The 16,179-nt window shown below is 43.2% G+C and overlaps 3 protein-coding genes across 4 annotated transcripts; 1 reads left to right on the top strand and 2 right to left on the bottom strand.

The window, feature by feature from the left end:
- LOC120456921 (sodium-coupled monocarboxylate transporter 1) lies at positions 1-3,079 on the top strand. Of its 2 annotated transcripts, none has more exons than XM_039644061.2 (5): positions 1-291; positions 1,203-1,362; positions 1,434-1,499; positions 1,575-2,665; positions 2,726-3,079. In XM_039644061.2, the coding sequence occupies exons 1-5, from the start codon at positions 53-55 to the stop codon at positions 2,967-2,969; spliced, it is 1,800 nt and encodes a 599-aa protein (XP_039499995.1). In that variant the 5' UTR covers positions 1-52; the 3' UTR covers positions 2,970-3,079. The 2 variants fall into 2 exon arrangements, with proteins under 2 accessions (XP_039499995.1, XP_039499993.1); XM_039644059.2 differs by having other exon boundaries at positions 2,720-3,079.
- Positions 3,080-6,147: 3,068 nt separating this feature from the next.
- LOC120456649 (fe-S cluster assembly protein DRE2) lies at positions 6,148-6,402 on the bottom strand. The gene has a single exon (XM_039643577.1). It carries the CDS (start codon positions 6,382-6,384, stop codon positions 6,169-6,171), a length of 216 nt encoding a protein of 71 aa, XP_039499511.1. The 5' UTR covers positions 6,385-6,402; the 3' UTR covers positions 6,148-6,168.
- Positions 6,403-6,919: 517 nt separating this feature from the next.
- Positions 6,920-7,323, bottom strand: LOC120456164. Its single transcript, XM_039642809.1, has 2 exons — positions 7,261-7,323; positions 6,920-7,182 (listed from the first exon to the last, which is right to left on the bottom strand). The coding sequence occupies exons 1-2, from the start codon at positions 7,306-7,308 to the stop codon at positions 7,048-7,050; spliced, it is 183 nt and encodes a 60-aa protein (XP_039498743.1). The 5' UTR covers positions 7,309-7,323; the 3' UTR covers positions 6,920-7,047.
- Positions 7,324-16,179: the final 8,856 nt, after the last annotated feature.

Raw genomic sequence — 16,179 nt, 5'->3', positions numbered from 1 at the left:
TTTGTTGTTGTTGTTTTGAGTGAGCAAGCAAGTGAAGTGAAGTGCCGGGAAAATGCACGTGGAGGAGCTGAGAGCCAGCCTGCAGAGCTTTGGATGGCCGGATTATGTGGTCTTTTGCCTGATGTTGGCCATTTGTGCCGTGATTGGCATTTACTTCTGCCTGCAACTGCGTGGCGAGTCCAGGAAAAAGAAGTCCTTCGGCGAAGAGGAGGCGGCCACTAGTGCTGCCTCGTATTTGGTGGGCGGCAGGCAGATGAAGATCTTTCCCATCACCATGTCACTGATATCCAGGTGAGGCATAGCTTCAAAATCTTCTCCTTTAACTTCTTTTCAAATGAACAGCATAGCACACTTTTGGGCAACAAATCCCAGCATTAAACCAACTCAAATAAGTACTATATTTAAGTACCTTATATGTTAAATCCAAAAACAAAATGATACAAACGCTTAAGGAAACTATAAAAATTGTGACACAAACCAACTTAATTAGGAAGAATTCTTTCTACTACAGCCACTTGCTGAGTATATTATAAAGTCGAGATGAAAAGCCCCATTTTCCCCCCCTCTCACTGCTAAGTGCTTAATGTGCCTGAGATAAGATGGAATTAATCAAAGTTCCACGAAAAACCCCTTTTGCTTCGCAACTAACAAGCTACAGGAAAAAGTACAGAAAAATGCCGACATAGTGTAGGTAGGTCTGTAGTTTGCTCCAGTTTTCGAGCCGTTTTAGTACGTTGCTTATTTTTAGCATACTTGCACAGCTCGCTCCTATCAACGCACCAAATCAAAATGTTTCATAATTAATAATTGGCTTCCACGTTCGCGGGCAATTCGAGCTACCCGCATATGCAGGGCACTCAAATTGGCGACGCTCAATTGGCGACTACGACGACGGGTCCACTTCCCCACTTCACCTTCCCCTTCCCCAAACCCCGAACCCCAAACACCAAATCCCAAACCCCAAATACCCCAACTACCCCATCACCAAGTAAGAACTAAGAATATATGGCAACTTGACTTGGAGACCAGAGAGAATTGCGACGACATTGGTGCTAATTGAATTGCATAAAACGCACTTTGATCTCGCACTTTGATCTACAGCTGATGGCGGATCGTTTTAAGGTCAAGGCCCAAGAAATACTATTTAAATAATTCGTTTTTATGTGCTAATTAAGATTAAATTTTATGTTTTTTTTTTGCAGCTTTATATCTGGCATCACGCTTTTGGGCACGCCCACAGAGGTGTATCTCTATGGAGCTCAGTACATGTATATCATGGGATCGCTGGTTTTGATGGGCTTTTGCATGTACTATTTCTTTCTGCCCGTCTTCCACGAACTCAATTTGATATCAACCTATAAGGTAAGCTATTTACCTAACTTAAATTATACATTAATTTGATATGATATTTGATTTGATATATTTTGTTGCAGTACTTGGAGCAGCGTTATAACAGAAGCTTAAGGCTTTTCGGCTCCGTCATGTTCATTGTGGCTTCGGTGGGTTAATATCTATTATACTTACACTTGCTCTAATAATTTATTTCTTTTTTTTTTTTTGTTTCGATTACTTAGCTACTTTGGCTGCCAATTGTGATTTACGTGCCGGCCATAGCTTTCAATCAGGCCACTGGCGTTAACATACACATAGTGACGCCCATTGTGTGTGTGGTGTGCATTTTCTACACCTGCATCGGCGGACTGAAGGCGGTGGTTTGGACGGACGTCATCCAAACGTTGATCATGTTTGGCGCCATGGCCTTGGTGCTGATCAAGGGAACACTGGACATTGGTGGACCTGCGGTTGTGTGGCAGCGGGCGCAGGAAACGGCGCGACTGGAAGTGCCCAACTTTAGTGGGGATCTGAGTGAGCGGTATACGTTCTATTCGCTGGTTTTGGGCGGTGTAGCCCACTGGCTGAAGTCGAATGCCATTAGTCAGAATATGATACAGCGTTATTTATCGCTGCCCACGCTGCGAGATGCACGCATTGCCATTTGGACATTTATCGCTGGTGTTTTGGCCTTCCTGATGATCTGCGGCTATACGGGTCTCCTCATCTATGCCACGTACTCGCAGTGCGATCCTTTGGAAACGAAGCTGGCCCAGCGAAATGATCAACTTCTGCCGCTGCTGGTCATGGAAACTTTGGGCTCATATCCGGGTTTGCCGGGTGTATTTGTGGCCGGTGTTTTCAGTGCCGCATTGTCATCGCTATCAACGGGCTTGAACTCTCTATCCGCCGTCGTGCTGGAGGATTTCGTGAAGACCTTTAGAAAGCGTCCACTGACCGAAGGACAAACCGCCTTTGTGATGCGCAGCGTGGTCGTTGTGTTTGGCATTATATTCGTGGCACTTGTGTTTGCCGTTGAGAAATTGGGCGCCGTCTTGCAGCTGACCATTACGCTTTCGTCGGTGGCGAATGGTCCACTTTTGGGCATCTTTACCGCCGGTGTTATGTTGCCATGGGTTAATTCCAAGGGCGCCCTGCTCGGTGGCTTCAGTTCGCTCATCGTCATGGCCTGGATGTGTGTCAGTGCGCAGCGGGATCTGGTCACTGGGGATCTCGTTTATAAGAGGAAGCCATATTCGACGATGGGCTGCAATTACACATTCGCCGGCGAGCCACGCGAGTTCGCCAGCCTGCCACTAGATGGCGCCATCAGGTGAGCAATTATCTATAGAATATTTACTCATCAATTTCCTCAACTTAAATCCAGTTCCAGTACCAGTGCGCCTTTCCAGCTGTATCGAATATCGTATTTGTATTTCACGCTCTTTGGCGCTTTGGTGACGATTCTAGTGGCACTGGCCACGAGTCTGCTGCTCCGGGAAACGGACTTGGATGCAGTGGATACACGTCTGCTCACTCCATTCGTGAGGCGCTGGCTGGAGCGACGTCGTCATCGCCGATCGCAGATACCAGATCCGGGTCGAAAGTCCAGCCACAAACAGGAGACGAAGACGTGAAGGGAATTTCTATGGCGAATCAAGGAGATGGTTCAATGGAGAATGGAGTTTGGTGCTGACCGGCAACATTGTGGCAAAGTTCCTTTCGGTAGCTTAGCAAATATTTAAAATAAAACACAATTCATAATTATTTCGGCTCCTGTGTCCTGTGCGAAATGGGTTCAAAGCAATTTCCTCAGCTGCTGCCCTGTGCCCTGTAATTAGAAAAATGCCCGCAGTTATGGGGCCAGGACTCGAAAAATGGTCAAAATGTAGAAAGGAGCGGATGTGGGTACATATAACCCGAACCGACAAATCAAAACGCCGGCTGCCCAAATAGACGGAAAATCACAAGCAGGAAAAAACAAAGTGCGGGCCACAAATTGCTGATTACAAAGTCGAAGATTTTCATACTCTAATTGCTGCGCTGCTGCACAAGTGCTTAAAGTATTTTCGGCACTACAGAGATCACAGAGAACACAGAGATCACAAAGAACACAGAGAACACAGAGATCACAGCGATCACAGGTCAAGTATATATATTCTTTATAGGGCCTCCTTCAACTCGTGCATATGCATAGTTTCCAACGAATCCAGCATACCCCTTAACTCGACGAGTGGCGGGTATCAAAAGGGCCAGAATCAGAGAGCCCCTGTTGCAAGTGAGGGTTTCGTGCCGTTCCGCTTTCAAGTGGCAGGCACAAGTGATTGGGCAGTGAACTCTGTCTGGCCAAGGTCAAGTGGGTTGTGGGTGAACCCCCAACACCCACCCAACAAGGGGCGGTTGTGGGGGTGTGGGGGTGTGGCTAACCCAAAGGGTTCCGTTTTCACATTAGTTTTACCCTGTGCCGTTAATTGAATATTTACTGCTTTTCATGTGTGGTCGCTCGGTCGCTTGGTCAGTCTGCATCCGAGTTGGAGGAGGTGGGTTGGGGGTAGCCAACTATTTTCCGTTTTGGGTCACATAGCCCCCACATCTTTATTTGTATGCTTAGGTCGTTTATGCAGCAAATTGAATTGTTAATGAGCTGACAAATGTTTGCGAAATTAGTTTTTGCCTCAGTCAGTCTGCTGCTGTGCAACTCCTTCATCTACGTACTTACTTACTCACTCACTTGCTCCTCGAAAAACTTTTATCGATGATGAAGACGACATATGCTGTATGTGCACATACATATACAATCTACGAGTGCAGGTAAAACACACACACGCTTCCCTTGAATTTTTGTCTCTTAATTAGCCGTCTACAAAAATAATTTTGGTACAAAGCGCAGAGACGGCGGCGAAAATATCATCAGAATGCATAATGACAGTTTCCGGACTGTGTGGGTTTTTCTTTGTTTTTTTGTTTTTTGTTTTTTTTTTTTTGGAAAATCTGGACAAAAGCGTGGATGACACAGGTGCGCCACCTCGCGGCATATTCAAAAACTATGCTGTATGCATGGCCAGTGACAGGGGTTATGGGTTAAGGCTTACGCGGCTGGGGGCAAAGGGGTTAACATAGGGGGAAAGGGTGGAAGGGGGTGCACAGCGACAGTTGTCATATGGGCGGATTGTTTTTTGGCCACGGCAGGAAACGGAAGCTGGCAGCGCTAACGTGCCAAACTGCCAACTACAAAAGCCAACAACTCTGCGCTCTGTTAACTTGTTTATGTCGCCGTGTTGCTTTTGTGTTACTTTTTATGCTCAAACATAATTTGCTCACTGCCCACAGCCTCAGCCCAATTTCGCATTCATTATCCTTTTGGTTTGAATAAAGTCATGCCATTTGAATTCGAAACCTGAGTTATTATCAAACATGATCATAAATATAATCCAAAATATAATGGTAATAATTAGTGAGTTTAATTGTTTGGTAAAACCTTTTAGCACTGTTTGCAAATATATATTATAAAATATATATAATTGGTTAAATTTTAAACTATATTTCGAAATTATAGGGTATTTTAACTATGCGGTATTATAACTAACCATGCAAATTTGCAGAAAACAAAGCCTTCGCGTGTGTAGTTCCGTTTTCTAATTTTCAGATGCCTGTTGGCCATATAAATGCTAGTGACAATTTGCAACGGGCCCACCTCAAGCTCCTTAACCCTCTTTTACCCCTTTTTAACCCCCTCTTAGCCCCTGTGAACACCGCTCTTAACCCCTCAAGCAACAAACGGCACAAAAGTCATTTTTGATTGTTTTCATGAAAATGAGCATAGAAAAATTATAATTAAAATTCATATGGAAATTGTCGAAAAAAGGCAGCCACTACAACATGGAAGGCGAGAACAATGGCTCACTGATGTTGTTGTTGTTGTTGACCAAAAGATTTCATCTAAAAAAGACCCAAGAAATGCAGTGGTCGAAAAAGAGGGAAGCCGAGCTGCGGGTTTATTGTTTGCGGGGAACATGTGTTCCTCCAACAAACCCCATTCCCCTCCACCAGTTCCCTCACTCAATCTTTTGCCTGCCAAAAACAATGTCAGCTTACAGAATTAGAAGAGCTCCAAAGGCAGTTACGGTGGAGCAGGGGGTGCTCTCCACCTGTGCACCGCACACATGGCCAAAAAAGCACGGAAAAAAGTTTTCTCTTAAAATAAATCTAGTTTTCAAATCATCTTCGTTCTTTAGTTGGCTTAAAGGAGATTATTATTTCAATTATTAAAGTGGCATTATTTCAATAAAATTTATTTGAATAATCTGTTTCGAAATTGCCATATTCCGTTTCACATTATTAACAGGCTATTTTTTTTTTGCAGTGCACACGAAGCACAATGGTCAGAGGAGCCAGATGGAAAAACGCATGCCGGCTGCTTATTTTCTTGTTGTCGTTTCATTTTTGGCACTTTTATGCGATAAAATATTTAATTATATTCGGCAGCTTCGTTTGTGCATTGTGCGGTGGCCTTTCACAGCCTTTTTAGCCCATTTTACATCACCTTGGGGAGTGGGCGTGGCTGAAATTGCATTTCGTGTGTCTGCCGCAAAGTATGCAATGATTTCGGATGCCTTTTCTATTTCAAAAATATGTGGACGGGATGTTGAAGTTGGCTTTACAATGTTTTCAATAGCGCAAACTAAAGATTATCCTTTGGAAAAAGTATTGTATTTCACAAGCTTATTGGATTTTAAGTAATTTGATTTAAACCGATAAACCGGAGAATATATATGGAATTGATCACTGCAGTTATCCAGTGAAAATTGCTTATGTTGAATGCGGATTAATCCTTTCTTAACCAGTGGCCGCAGTGGTTGCTCTGGTTGTTGTGGTTGTGGTGGTCGTGGTCGTTGTTGTTGTCGTCGTGGTGGTGGCCAAAGGTCGCTTGATGACTGTAATCCTTATGCAACCGGCATGATCCGGATGCTCACCAATGGGCGCCGTGTCGCCAAGGGTCAACATCTCCAGGGCAATCAATAATGCGAATATGTACTTCATGGATTGCCTCATCGTGTTACTCGGTGTGAGAAGTCGGCCAAACAACTGATCGTGTTTCACGGCGATTCCATTCATTTTTATAGTTTTATAGCTCGCTTTTCTTGCAGCCCGCCATTCAATTGGCCACAATGACGACGGACAATTGGAAAATGTTGTATCAACAAATGCGATCGCAAATTGCAGTCTCACCTCTGACCATGGGCCATTTGAACTGGCCTATGGCCAGTAAATGTATACTGTATTTTCTGTCCAACATCAGATAGCTTTAATTTCATTTTTTGTCGCTGAACTTTTGTCAAATTAATGCCGATTTCAATCGCTTCGTGGCGGGAAGTCCGCTCAATGGCTATAGACGTTAGATATCAATAATGAAAGTCGCACAAAAGCAGAGCGATTTCTAATAATAAATGAATCCACTCAGAATTTCATATTTCAGTGCTTTCATTTCGGTAGCTTTAAATGAGTTAAGGTAGGTATATAACCAATTATTACAAGTTCATAAAGTGCTCTACACTACTGATAAAATATGAATTAAAATAGATTTAGCTTTCTTTGCTGCAATCGATTTTCTTTATTTTGAAGGTGAAGGATTATAAAAAGCTAGGGTTCATTTCAATGGTCCGTCAATGGGCTTTGGTCAGTTTTCTCCTGCCTCCTGCTGTGTTTCCCATCCATTTAGCCCGTGGAGCTGGCGGTGGTGGTTCGAGGTGGTGGAGGAGCACCACGTGGTGGTGGTGCGCCCGTGGAGTTGCGATGATGACCGCCAGCCTCCAGTCCGCGCACCAAATTCACGCCAGCCACGGAGAAGTGCTACAGATACAAATCGCATGAATATTTGTGCAAATATCCGCAAACTGCAATGTTATCGGGTGCTAGTGCTCAACTCACCAGCAGGCAGCAGCTCAGGGCCAAAAAGAAGAGCAGATAGAAACGCATCTTGATGTGGAATGGTTGGCATTGGCCTCGAAAACGTCGCTTTTATGGGGCCACCAATTGTTTATGAAGAGTGTGTGTATTTGTGTAATTGCTTACGTAATTGGTGTGTCACATATTAAATATCTAATTGAGGTGTTGATTTTGTAATAACATTATTTCAACTCGTCTGCAATTATCATGTGCACTGGAGCTCTTTTTTTTTCTCTCTCGTTTTCGATCAGACAACTGCGGAATTGTGGATCGGTTGCAGTTCAAATGTGCTTAATTCTATATATTGTTTATTCCCAAGTCAATTAAAATGGCATTTTTTGGTACGACTGACTACTGCAACGCTTTAAAATAATTTGGGTTTTTTCTTCTTCAGTAACTATGCATTTTTAATATTTAAACACCGCCTTTTGTCTCTGCTCCTGTACCAAATGCACCAATATCTTATTTATTTTGAACACATAGTCGAACACGTCTCAGTAAAAAGCGCCTGTGATGTCTAACTAATGAAATGTACGAGTATCTTCCTTATGAGCAGATATACCAACCACCCCCGACTAATAACTAATGCCATAAGCCACTTCAGATTGCAGCACTCGTGACTTGTCGTCGAGCATTTGATGAACTGCCACAGAATGTGGGATATGTGGATATGTGGATATATATTTGGATTGGCATTGAGATTTCAGATCCACTGCGCAGATAGGCATAAACGTGTCGGGAAAGTTTTATGGCCAGTTCCTTTTACCTTACTCAAAATCCCCCATCGAAGGCGGCTACTGAACTTTGACATATTTGCAACACTGCGAAAAAAAAAACCTCGTTCCGCCAGTCATAAATATGTATTTGAAACAAAAAACTTAAATCCCTATTTAATACTTAAAAGAATTAAATCGCAGATACTCTAGCGATAATTAAGTGTTTAATTATTATATATAAAAAAAGTTACAACGTGTTACTGAATTATTCTCTGTGTATCGAAACCAAATCCAGTCATAAACTACCAAATGTCAGCAGGAACAGGGGAACAAAAATCATAAAAGTCCCCAAACCGAATTCTGTGGCCCACTTTTATTGGATTTTTACGATAAGCCTGGCTGCGTGTGTTACTTTTTAGGTTTCTTACTTTTGTCAATGATAATTCGAAAAGCACTTTCGCCGCAAATTGCTGCTGTTATCGCTAATCAAATGGCACAAAGGACGCAGGACTTTATATATCTACATATATATATACAAGTATAACGGAATATACATATATAGGCGCAAATCTGGCGATTGTCTCCCGTGTCCGTCTCCGGTTAGAATGCAAATCAAACAAACAATAAATTGAATCAGGACATTGTTGAATGTAACAGATAGCCCCCAAAAACAATGAGCAAGCCTAGCTGAACACATGCATATCCTGGAGACATTAAGGATATCCTTGAGTAGATGCAATTTTCTAACCAATATAATTCATAAATTTATTTTCAATCCTTTCCGCACATAAATTTTCATATTATGCACACTCACTCACAGACAGTGGTGTCCTCGTTGTCCTTACCTCGACCCTATTTTTCTCCCAGGCCTATTGTCCTGCGGCATGTCCTGTGTGCGTTTGGTTATTATTTGTCGTCGTGCTTGTCATTATTTATATGGGCAGGCGAGAGATAAGTTGCTGCAATTGTGGCACACCTCCCCTTTCCCCCTGAAAACCGAGAGCCCCAGAACCCCAAAACCCCAAGCCTCCACACCAAAACAGGATGCAGTCCAGGTCCTGGCAATTACACAAGCACAGATACAAAGATACACGGCTGCAGAATGTCCTTCGGTGTGCGTGTGTGCATGTGTGCGTGTGTACGTTTGCAGGTTGTTGGCCCAAAATTTTGATTTATAAATGCCAACACCGAGCAGGTTATATCACCAGCAACAGCAACCTCCTCATCCCTTTTAGCATTTTGCGAAATTTCCCCCAGGAAGCTGCAGTTACTTTTGGCTGACAAACGTGCCCAGGATCTGAAGAGAGTGCAACTCAAGTGGCCATTAATATATCAGTTCAATTCATATTTGAAATTTTGCATTTCCTAACAGGACGAGCAACGAGGACGAGGCCACAGATCCTTGCCCAGCTGGCACCTAGATATAACCACTCCTTCGCCCGGAATTCCCCCGCTCCCACCACGCATACGATTATGATTTGTGTCTTACTTAATGCACAGAGTCCTACGAATTTTGTACACTTCACGAAATGAAGTGTATATACATATTTAAATATGGGCATGCTTCATTAAAATACTAATATAGTATGCTCAATAGAATGTTAATATTAATATACATATATAAATATTATAAATGAAATATTGCGTATAATTTGACTTTGGCAAGTTGACCCAATTTTCTGGCAGTGTAACAACAGTGCCCAACGGCACAGAACTGAACTGGTTAGCTGTTAGCTGAGTGGAGACGGCGGCGTCGTCTCAATCTGATTGATTTAGAATTCCAATTGAGACTGCATGAAATATGTTTGCTTCGTGTCTGGCTTCTGGCTGCTGTCGTTGCCGGAGGTCCTGAGAGTCCTTCCGTGGCTCCCCTTAGCCTCTTTGGCCCCCCCCGCCCGGCAGCCCAGCATTTATGCATGGGCATATCCTTTTGCGAAATTTGCATTTTCGAACAATTGCAAACGGCAGCAGCAACAGCAGCAGCAGCAGCAACAGAAGGAGCAAAACAGCAGGATGAGCAGCAGGACAACGACAACGACAACGACAACGACGACGACTTATTGGTATTTCATTGATTTATGACACTTGTGAAACAATTTGGAAAATCACAGATTAGCAGCCGAGAGCAGGACTAATTATACCCTACGCCCGATTGGGAAAGCACCTGCGACACACGCATTCCCCTCGCCATTCGCCATTCGCCCTTCGCCTCAACCAAAAACGAAGTAAATGTTGCACTTCTTTGCACTTTGTCATGTAAATCTAATGTACTAATTGCAGGCAAGCGACTAAGTAGAGGGCCTTGGTGTATGGGTTTTAGTTGCGTTCACAACTAATGTAAATAAAATCCAGTTTATTTTACAACTGTGTTCTCACACAGTTGTGTGGCAAAATGGAAATTGCCAAAAAATGTCAGCCTATAAATTGAGCAATTTGCATTGGGAACCTGGGCAATACCCATTGCATAAACCCAAGTAACACCCTATGGTTACTTTTTCGGTGCAAGGTGTGTAGGGTGTATGTTTGAGATATCAGCTAACCGAATGGAATTAAGCCAAGCGCAGCTCCTTCATCATCATCTTCTGCTCGAAGCTCCAAGTTGCAAGCGAACAGACTCGAACAATTGAACTTTGCCGCACCCGCTGTCCGCTTAACCCCCTGCAGGCGACAAACCTTGCCTGTGCCTTAACCCACCAGTGGCACATGTCCTTCCGCACTTTCTCTGCCATTTCTCTGACCATCGTCTTTGCCAACTGCGACTCCAACTGAGATTTATATGTCAGCCCAAAAGGGTGGGGCGGCGTAGCTTCACATTGGCCCCAAAAGTCCCCACTGAATGGACGTGCAGTGATTAGGCTACCAGGCTACAAGCGATTTGTTGCATGTTGTTGCAATTGATTGTTGCAATTTCAATTTTGAATTATGAGGCCTGCCTTGCCTTTTGGATCCTGGCATCCGTTTCCGTTGAAATCCCCCTCTCAATTCTGTTGTGCATTTGGTGTTGGTGTTGCTGTTGGTGTTGGTGTTGCTGCTTCTGCCAGTGTGCAATGTGTTGCAAGTTGCATTGGCAGCGTCATTCAAGTGTTTAGTGATTTATTGAATGCCGTTAGAGTTGCCGTTGCAATTGCAATTGCAATTGCATTGTTGCAATTGCTTTTGGCCATGTCCTCTCACTGTCTGACCAGAGAGCCCAAAACTCTGAGATTAGCACAATGGCTTTGAGCACTTTTGACAGCTAAGATTTGTTTATGCCCAAACCAGTCAGTCCCTCCTCCTCCTCCTCCTCCTCCCCCTCTCTCTAGCCAGCTGCACTCTTAACCCATTAGGCTGCAGTACGTCTGAGAGATGTGTCCTTATCTTGCCGCAAGTCTGGCATACTCGTGGTGATTCATGTCTTTGCATATTGGTAACAAATTTGTGGTAATTGATTTGAAATTGATTAATTAAGTCTCCCCTTCTCTCTGCCTCTCTGGGCAGCAAGCAAATGTGCAATCGAATGTATAGAGCCTCGCTTTTGTAGAAGAAAGTAGCATGCCACTTTAAATCGGTTATATGTATTTGAGTGAAATTTACTTAGGCAACCATTTAATTCAAAGCCTAGAAAACATGTCGAACTTAAAAATTGATCTGTTGCCTGAATATTTGGGGAACGGCAATTGAAGCCTGCTAATTTTCACACACTCTGCGCCAGTGTCCTTGAATCGGACCAAATGTCCTGGCTGCTGGCTTCCTCTTTTCGCTGGCGACAACCGCATTTTGCAGCCACAAATGGCGGCATCGTCAGCCTGCCACATTCTGCCGCACTCTGCCTGTTAACGTTAACCCAATGCCCTGCCCAATACCCTTTAACCCACGAACGCCGGCTAACTTTGGCTTGTTTGAACGTTATCGACACGATTTTGACATATTGAATAGCAGTGAAATGTGGCCTCCTGCGGCAGCCAGACAACATGACAGACGTCTGGCAGGAACCAGGATGCTGCGGCATCGAGTGGAGTCCTTATTTGCCACCACTTCCCCCTTCAAATTTTGCGGCTCCACTGGCGCGCATGTTTGTGGCTGGCATTTTGGCATTCAGCTGCCAAATGGTGCACATGCAAAAATATGCCAAAATTCATCCAACCAACCAAGCAACCAACCATCCATCCATCCATCCATGTTGACACATGGCCCCTGCCTGCCGAATCCTGCTCCTTGTTTTCCTGCTCCTGGGTGTTAACATACATCAAATATTGACAGTTTGCTTAGCTCACACACGCAATCGATCCCAGTCCCCGATTTTCCGCCACATGAGTGTGTGGTTTCTAGTTTTGCGTCGCTTGTTTCTGGAAAATCACGAAAACTCTTCTGCGATCGAGCGATACCAAAATTTGCGCTCTGTTTTCGTGATATTGTTTCGTGGTATATATATTTGGTAGTATGTAGTAGGTAGTAGGTGGTAGTATAGTGGAAAAGGGATTATTTAAAGCTCTTGTCCGGTTACCACAACGCATTCTCACTTGTCGAGCGAGCACTTTGCATAATACTCACTCGTCTTGTAAGTCGCTTGAATGAGATATTTGCAAGACACACTGCGCCAAAATAAATGTGTTTCCTCACAGTTTAAATTGCCAGCAAAGGCAGTTAAACTTAAAAAACAAAAACAGTTCAGTTCAGTTGCGTGAATTAGCTTGAATTCGCTTGGAAAATAAATCTGCTGCTCAGCGTTTTGTGGTTATGATTTATCAATGCTTTTAAGTGCAGACCAATGGAGAGGAGGGTGTAGGTCGACATAATTTGCATAAGACGTTTCCTCAGCCGGCAAATGGAAAATGTCAATTGAGGCTGCAGTTTTCCAGGAGGATGTCATGATTAATGGCTGTGATTTTTTCACATTATCTGCGGCAGTTTCGGAATTGTAATTTAATTTAGAGGCAGCAAACTGCTCCACCCCCACAAGAGCCCTATGCAAATGAGCGGCTTTGTGTTTTAAGCCGGAGACTAAGTACAGGAAAAGCTGGGGAGTTGGGAAATGCGAGTGGGAAAAATCGAGGGGCAGAACGAGAAGAAGGGCAGAGGCAATTGTCAATTGCATATCCTTTTCGCATTAATATTTCATTAACAACATTTGTGCGGAAGTTTGATCTTCTGCATCAATGGTTTGTAAAATTGACTTGGCCCAACAAAAAAAAAAGGACCAACAACAAAAAGCCAAGGCAACAAAGTTGCCTTATTAGATTAATTTCATTTGAGTTTTATTTTTTTTTTTTTTTTTGCTTTGGATGCCATCCTGTTGATTCAAAACAACTCGAAAATCCTCATTTCCCCCCGACGATTTTTGGTTATGCAAATTTTCGGTTTTTCCCCCTGCCAGCCTGAATGTTCTACTTACAATTTTGGCAACCCTCTGAGCTCTACTTTCAATTTGGCTGCTCGCCGGCTCGTCTCTGGCGTAATTTTCATTATTTATATTTTTTCCATTTTACTGATTATGATTTAGGGCCGCGGAGCCACTCCCCCCCGAAGCCCCCGCCCACTTAACGCGCACTGATTGCCGCGTATCAATTTCGCCAGCGGTTTGCCAATTTTTCAAAAAAAGCAGCGCCCAGCGCCGCAATTTTAAATAAGCCATTAACCGCAGTCGGGCCAAGGGGGCGAAAGTCGCCCATCGCCCGTCGCCCGTCGCTTGTCCTTTTGGGTCCTTGTTGCTCGGTCGCCGATGTTCAATATATCACAAGCAGCTTCAAAAGGCGCCGAGGGGTGCCTGGAAATTTACTACAGAGCATGTTTTAGCTAATGCAGTAATGTAATTTTTAATATATTTAAAATAATAATACAAGCAATAATTGAATACCACATGGCTATATACTTAACTTAACTTTTTATAATATATATATATAAATTTAAATAAGAGAGTTATTTATGTAATATACCATATACTTAACTTAACTTCTTATAATATATATATATAAATATAAATAAGAAAGTTATTTCTGTAATATACTATATACTTAACTTAACTTCTTATAATATATATGTATAAATATAAATAAGAGAGTTATTTCTGTAATATACTATATACTTAACTTAACTTCTTATAATATATATGTATAAATATAAATAAGAAAGTTATTTCTGTAATATACCATATATCTAACTTAACTTCTTATAATATATATATATAAATATAAATAAGAATGTTATTTCTTCAAACTTTCTATGTAAAAGTTTAAGCTCCTGTGATTTCCCTGCTGTAAAAATTATTATATGTTCTAACTATTTCAGTAATACATATCTTTCTTAATATCTTTAACACAAAGCAAGCAATAATTGATTGGCACTTTGCTTTAAACATAACTTAACTTCTTATAACATATATATATAAATAACAAATATATTCATATAAGCACCCTGCTGAACAGCAACTTTGATAGCAACCCTCGCCGGTTGTTGGCATCATGACTGATATTTGCATGATGCCCGCTAACTACGCCTGTCAAGTGGGATTTTGTGCGATTTTTCTTGTAAGCGAGCGCGACCCCCGGATCGAACGGTGCCCAATCCGCCACCCCCCGAAATCCCGACCCCTCGACCTTGTCTTGCCACTGCGTTGGGGTTGCCGTTGGGCGTTGGGCGTTGGGCGGTGGGTGGTGTGTAGGTGGGTGGGTGGTTGCTTGGGTGGTGCTGCTGCGGCGGCATGCATGCCGAAAATTGCGTTGTTTTGCGTGTAACCGCGCGTGGTAATCAAACACGCAGCGCGTACCGCGTTCGTTGGATGATGGAGCCCAGGGGCGGCGGGGGGAGGGGCGGTCGAAGTGGGTGGGGCAAGTGGGTGGTCGGTGGTGCTGCGGGTGGCAAGGTGGCTGCTGCTTTGGCCTTGGCTTTGGCGTGCCGTCGTCAATGTCGCGGCTTTCGTTTGCCTTATTTCGCTTCTTTTTTTTTTTGTTGCCAGACTAGCAAAGATGTACCCTGTAAGGATGCTTTCGGGTATGCTTGGTATATGCAAGCTTGGCAGGATAATGATAATGTAACTGCTGTTTTTCAGTTGATTCAGGTTGCAAGTGATTCAAAAGGATAGGATGCTGTGTGACTTTGGTTGCTGAATTTGCTTGCACAGGGTATCGCCACTTCGTTTGCTTTTGCAAAATCAGAACACGCTGCTTAGCGCGCTGAACTCTCTGTATTTTTTTCGCATATGCCACAGGCTTTTGAGAAGCAGCCAAAAAAAAAAAAAGGAAAGTAAGAATGGAACAGGAGGGGTAACTGATTTTGGGAGGGGGGGCGTTTCGCGCTTTCGACTCGCGGCTGTTCGCAAATATGTTGCCAATTCGGCGGCGCATTGACGTTTGCCTTTTGTTTGACGACTCACCCACCGCACCCCTGCGATTTCCCCCTCTAAAATTGCTCAGCATATACATATATGTACATATACATACATATAGCTTTGGATTCAGCTCCATATCGGCGTCGTCAAACAGCTCGACTTAAGTTGCTAACGAGCTGTGCGCGGCTTTTTTGCCATCGGCGGCTGGCGCAACATTAATAAAAATAAAAGGCAGCAGGAATACAAAAATTTTGCAATTTTTTTTGCTTTCTCTTTTTTTTTTTGTGCTTTGCACTTCATGGCCCTGGCATTTTTGCCACCCCAGCCCCATCGATTTACTTCTGTAATTTTTCAAATATTGTTCAATTTGCAAACGCGCGTTTAACGATGTGTGCGTAATTTAAGTGCCGCTGCAGGGTATCAAAAGGGGCGTATGGGTGGGGGGCGCCTTTTGAGGTTTCACTTTGATGCTGCTCAAATGGGCATTCGACATTCGTCAGTCGACATATTGTGCAATCTGCAATCGCTTGCGCGCCATCAATTAAATATATGATTTAATTAATGTATTTTACGAGAGTCATTCTATTTTTTTGATTTTATTGAGCAGGCAAAAGAAACGTACGAAAAATATTAAAATAAGTGATTCTTAATGATGGTGTTTACTAATTGCTAGGGCAATAAAACTAATGAAAACTTTTTCCCCCCCCCCCAAAAAAAAAGAGTGATATACTTGAATATTTATTTTTACGCCTTGACATTATTTGGGCCTTTTTATTTCCTGCGAATTCCGTTGGCCAACCGAGCACTTAAATAGTTCTTATCTTGTAATTACCGCCATCGTCATCAAGCAGACGCTTTCTCCCTCCCCTTTTGCTCCCCCCA

The sequence above is a fragment of the Drosophila santomea genome, chromosome X, assembly GCF_016746245.2.
Source record: "Drosophila santomea strain STO CAGO 1482 chromosome X, Prin_Dsan_1.1, whole genome shotgun sequence".
NCBI classification, from domain to species: domain Eukaryota; kingdom Metazoa; phylum Arthropoda; class Insecta; order Diptera; family Drosophilidae; genus Drosophila; species Drosophila santomea.
This window is presented reverse-complemented; position numbering and strand designations above follow the sequence as displayed.

Coding starts and splice junctions, on each gene's coding strand:
- LOC120456921 (XM_039644059.2), top strand. CDS start 53: ATGCACGTGGAGGAGCTGAGAGCCAGCCTGCAGAGCTTTGGATGGCCG. Junction 292..1,202: donor ACCATGTCACTGATATCCAG/GTGAGGCATAGC, acceptor TTTTTTTTGCAG/CTTTATATCTGGCATCACGC. Junction 1,363..1,433: donor ATTTGATATCAACCTATAAG/GTAAGCTATTTA, acceptor ATTTTGTTGCAG/TACTTGGAGCAGCGTTATAA.
- LOC120456649 (XM_039643577.1), bottom strand. CDS start 6,384: ATGAGGCAATCCATGAAGTACATATTCGCATTATTGATTGCCCTGGAG.
- LOC120456164 (XM_039642809.1), bottom strand. CDS start 7,308: ATGCGTTTCTATCTGCTCTTCTTTTTGGCCCTGAGCTGCTGCCTGCTG. Junction 7,183..7,260: donor CCCTGAGCTGCTGCCTGCTG/GTGAGTTGAGCA, acceptor TTGTATCTGTAG/CACTTCTCCGTGGCTGGCGT.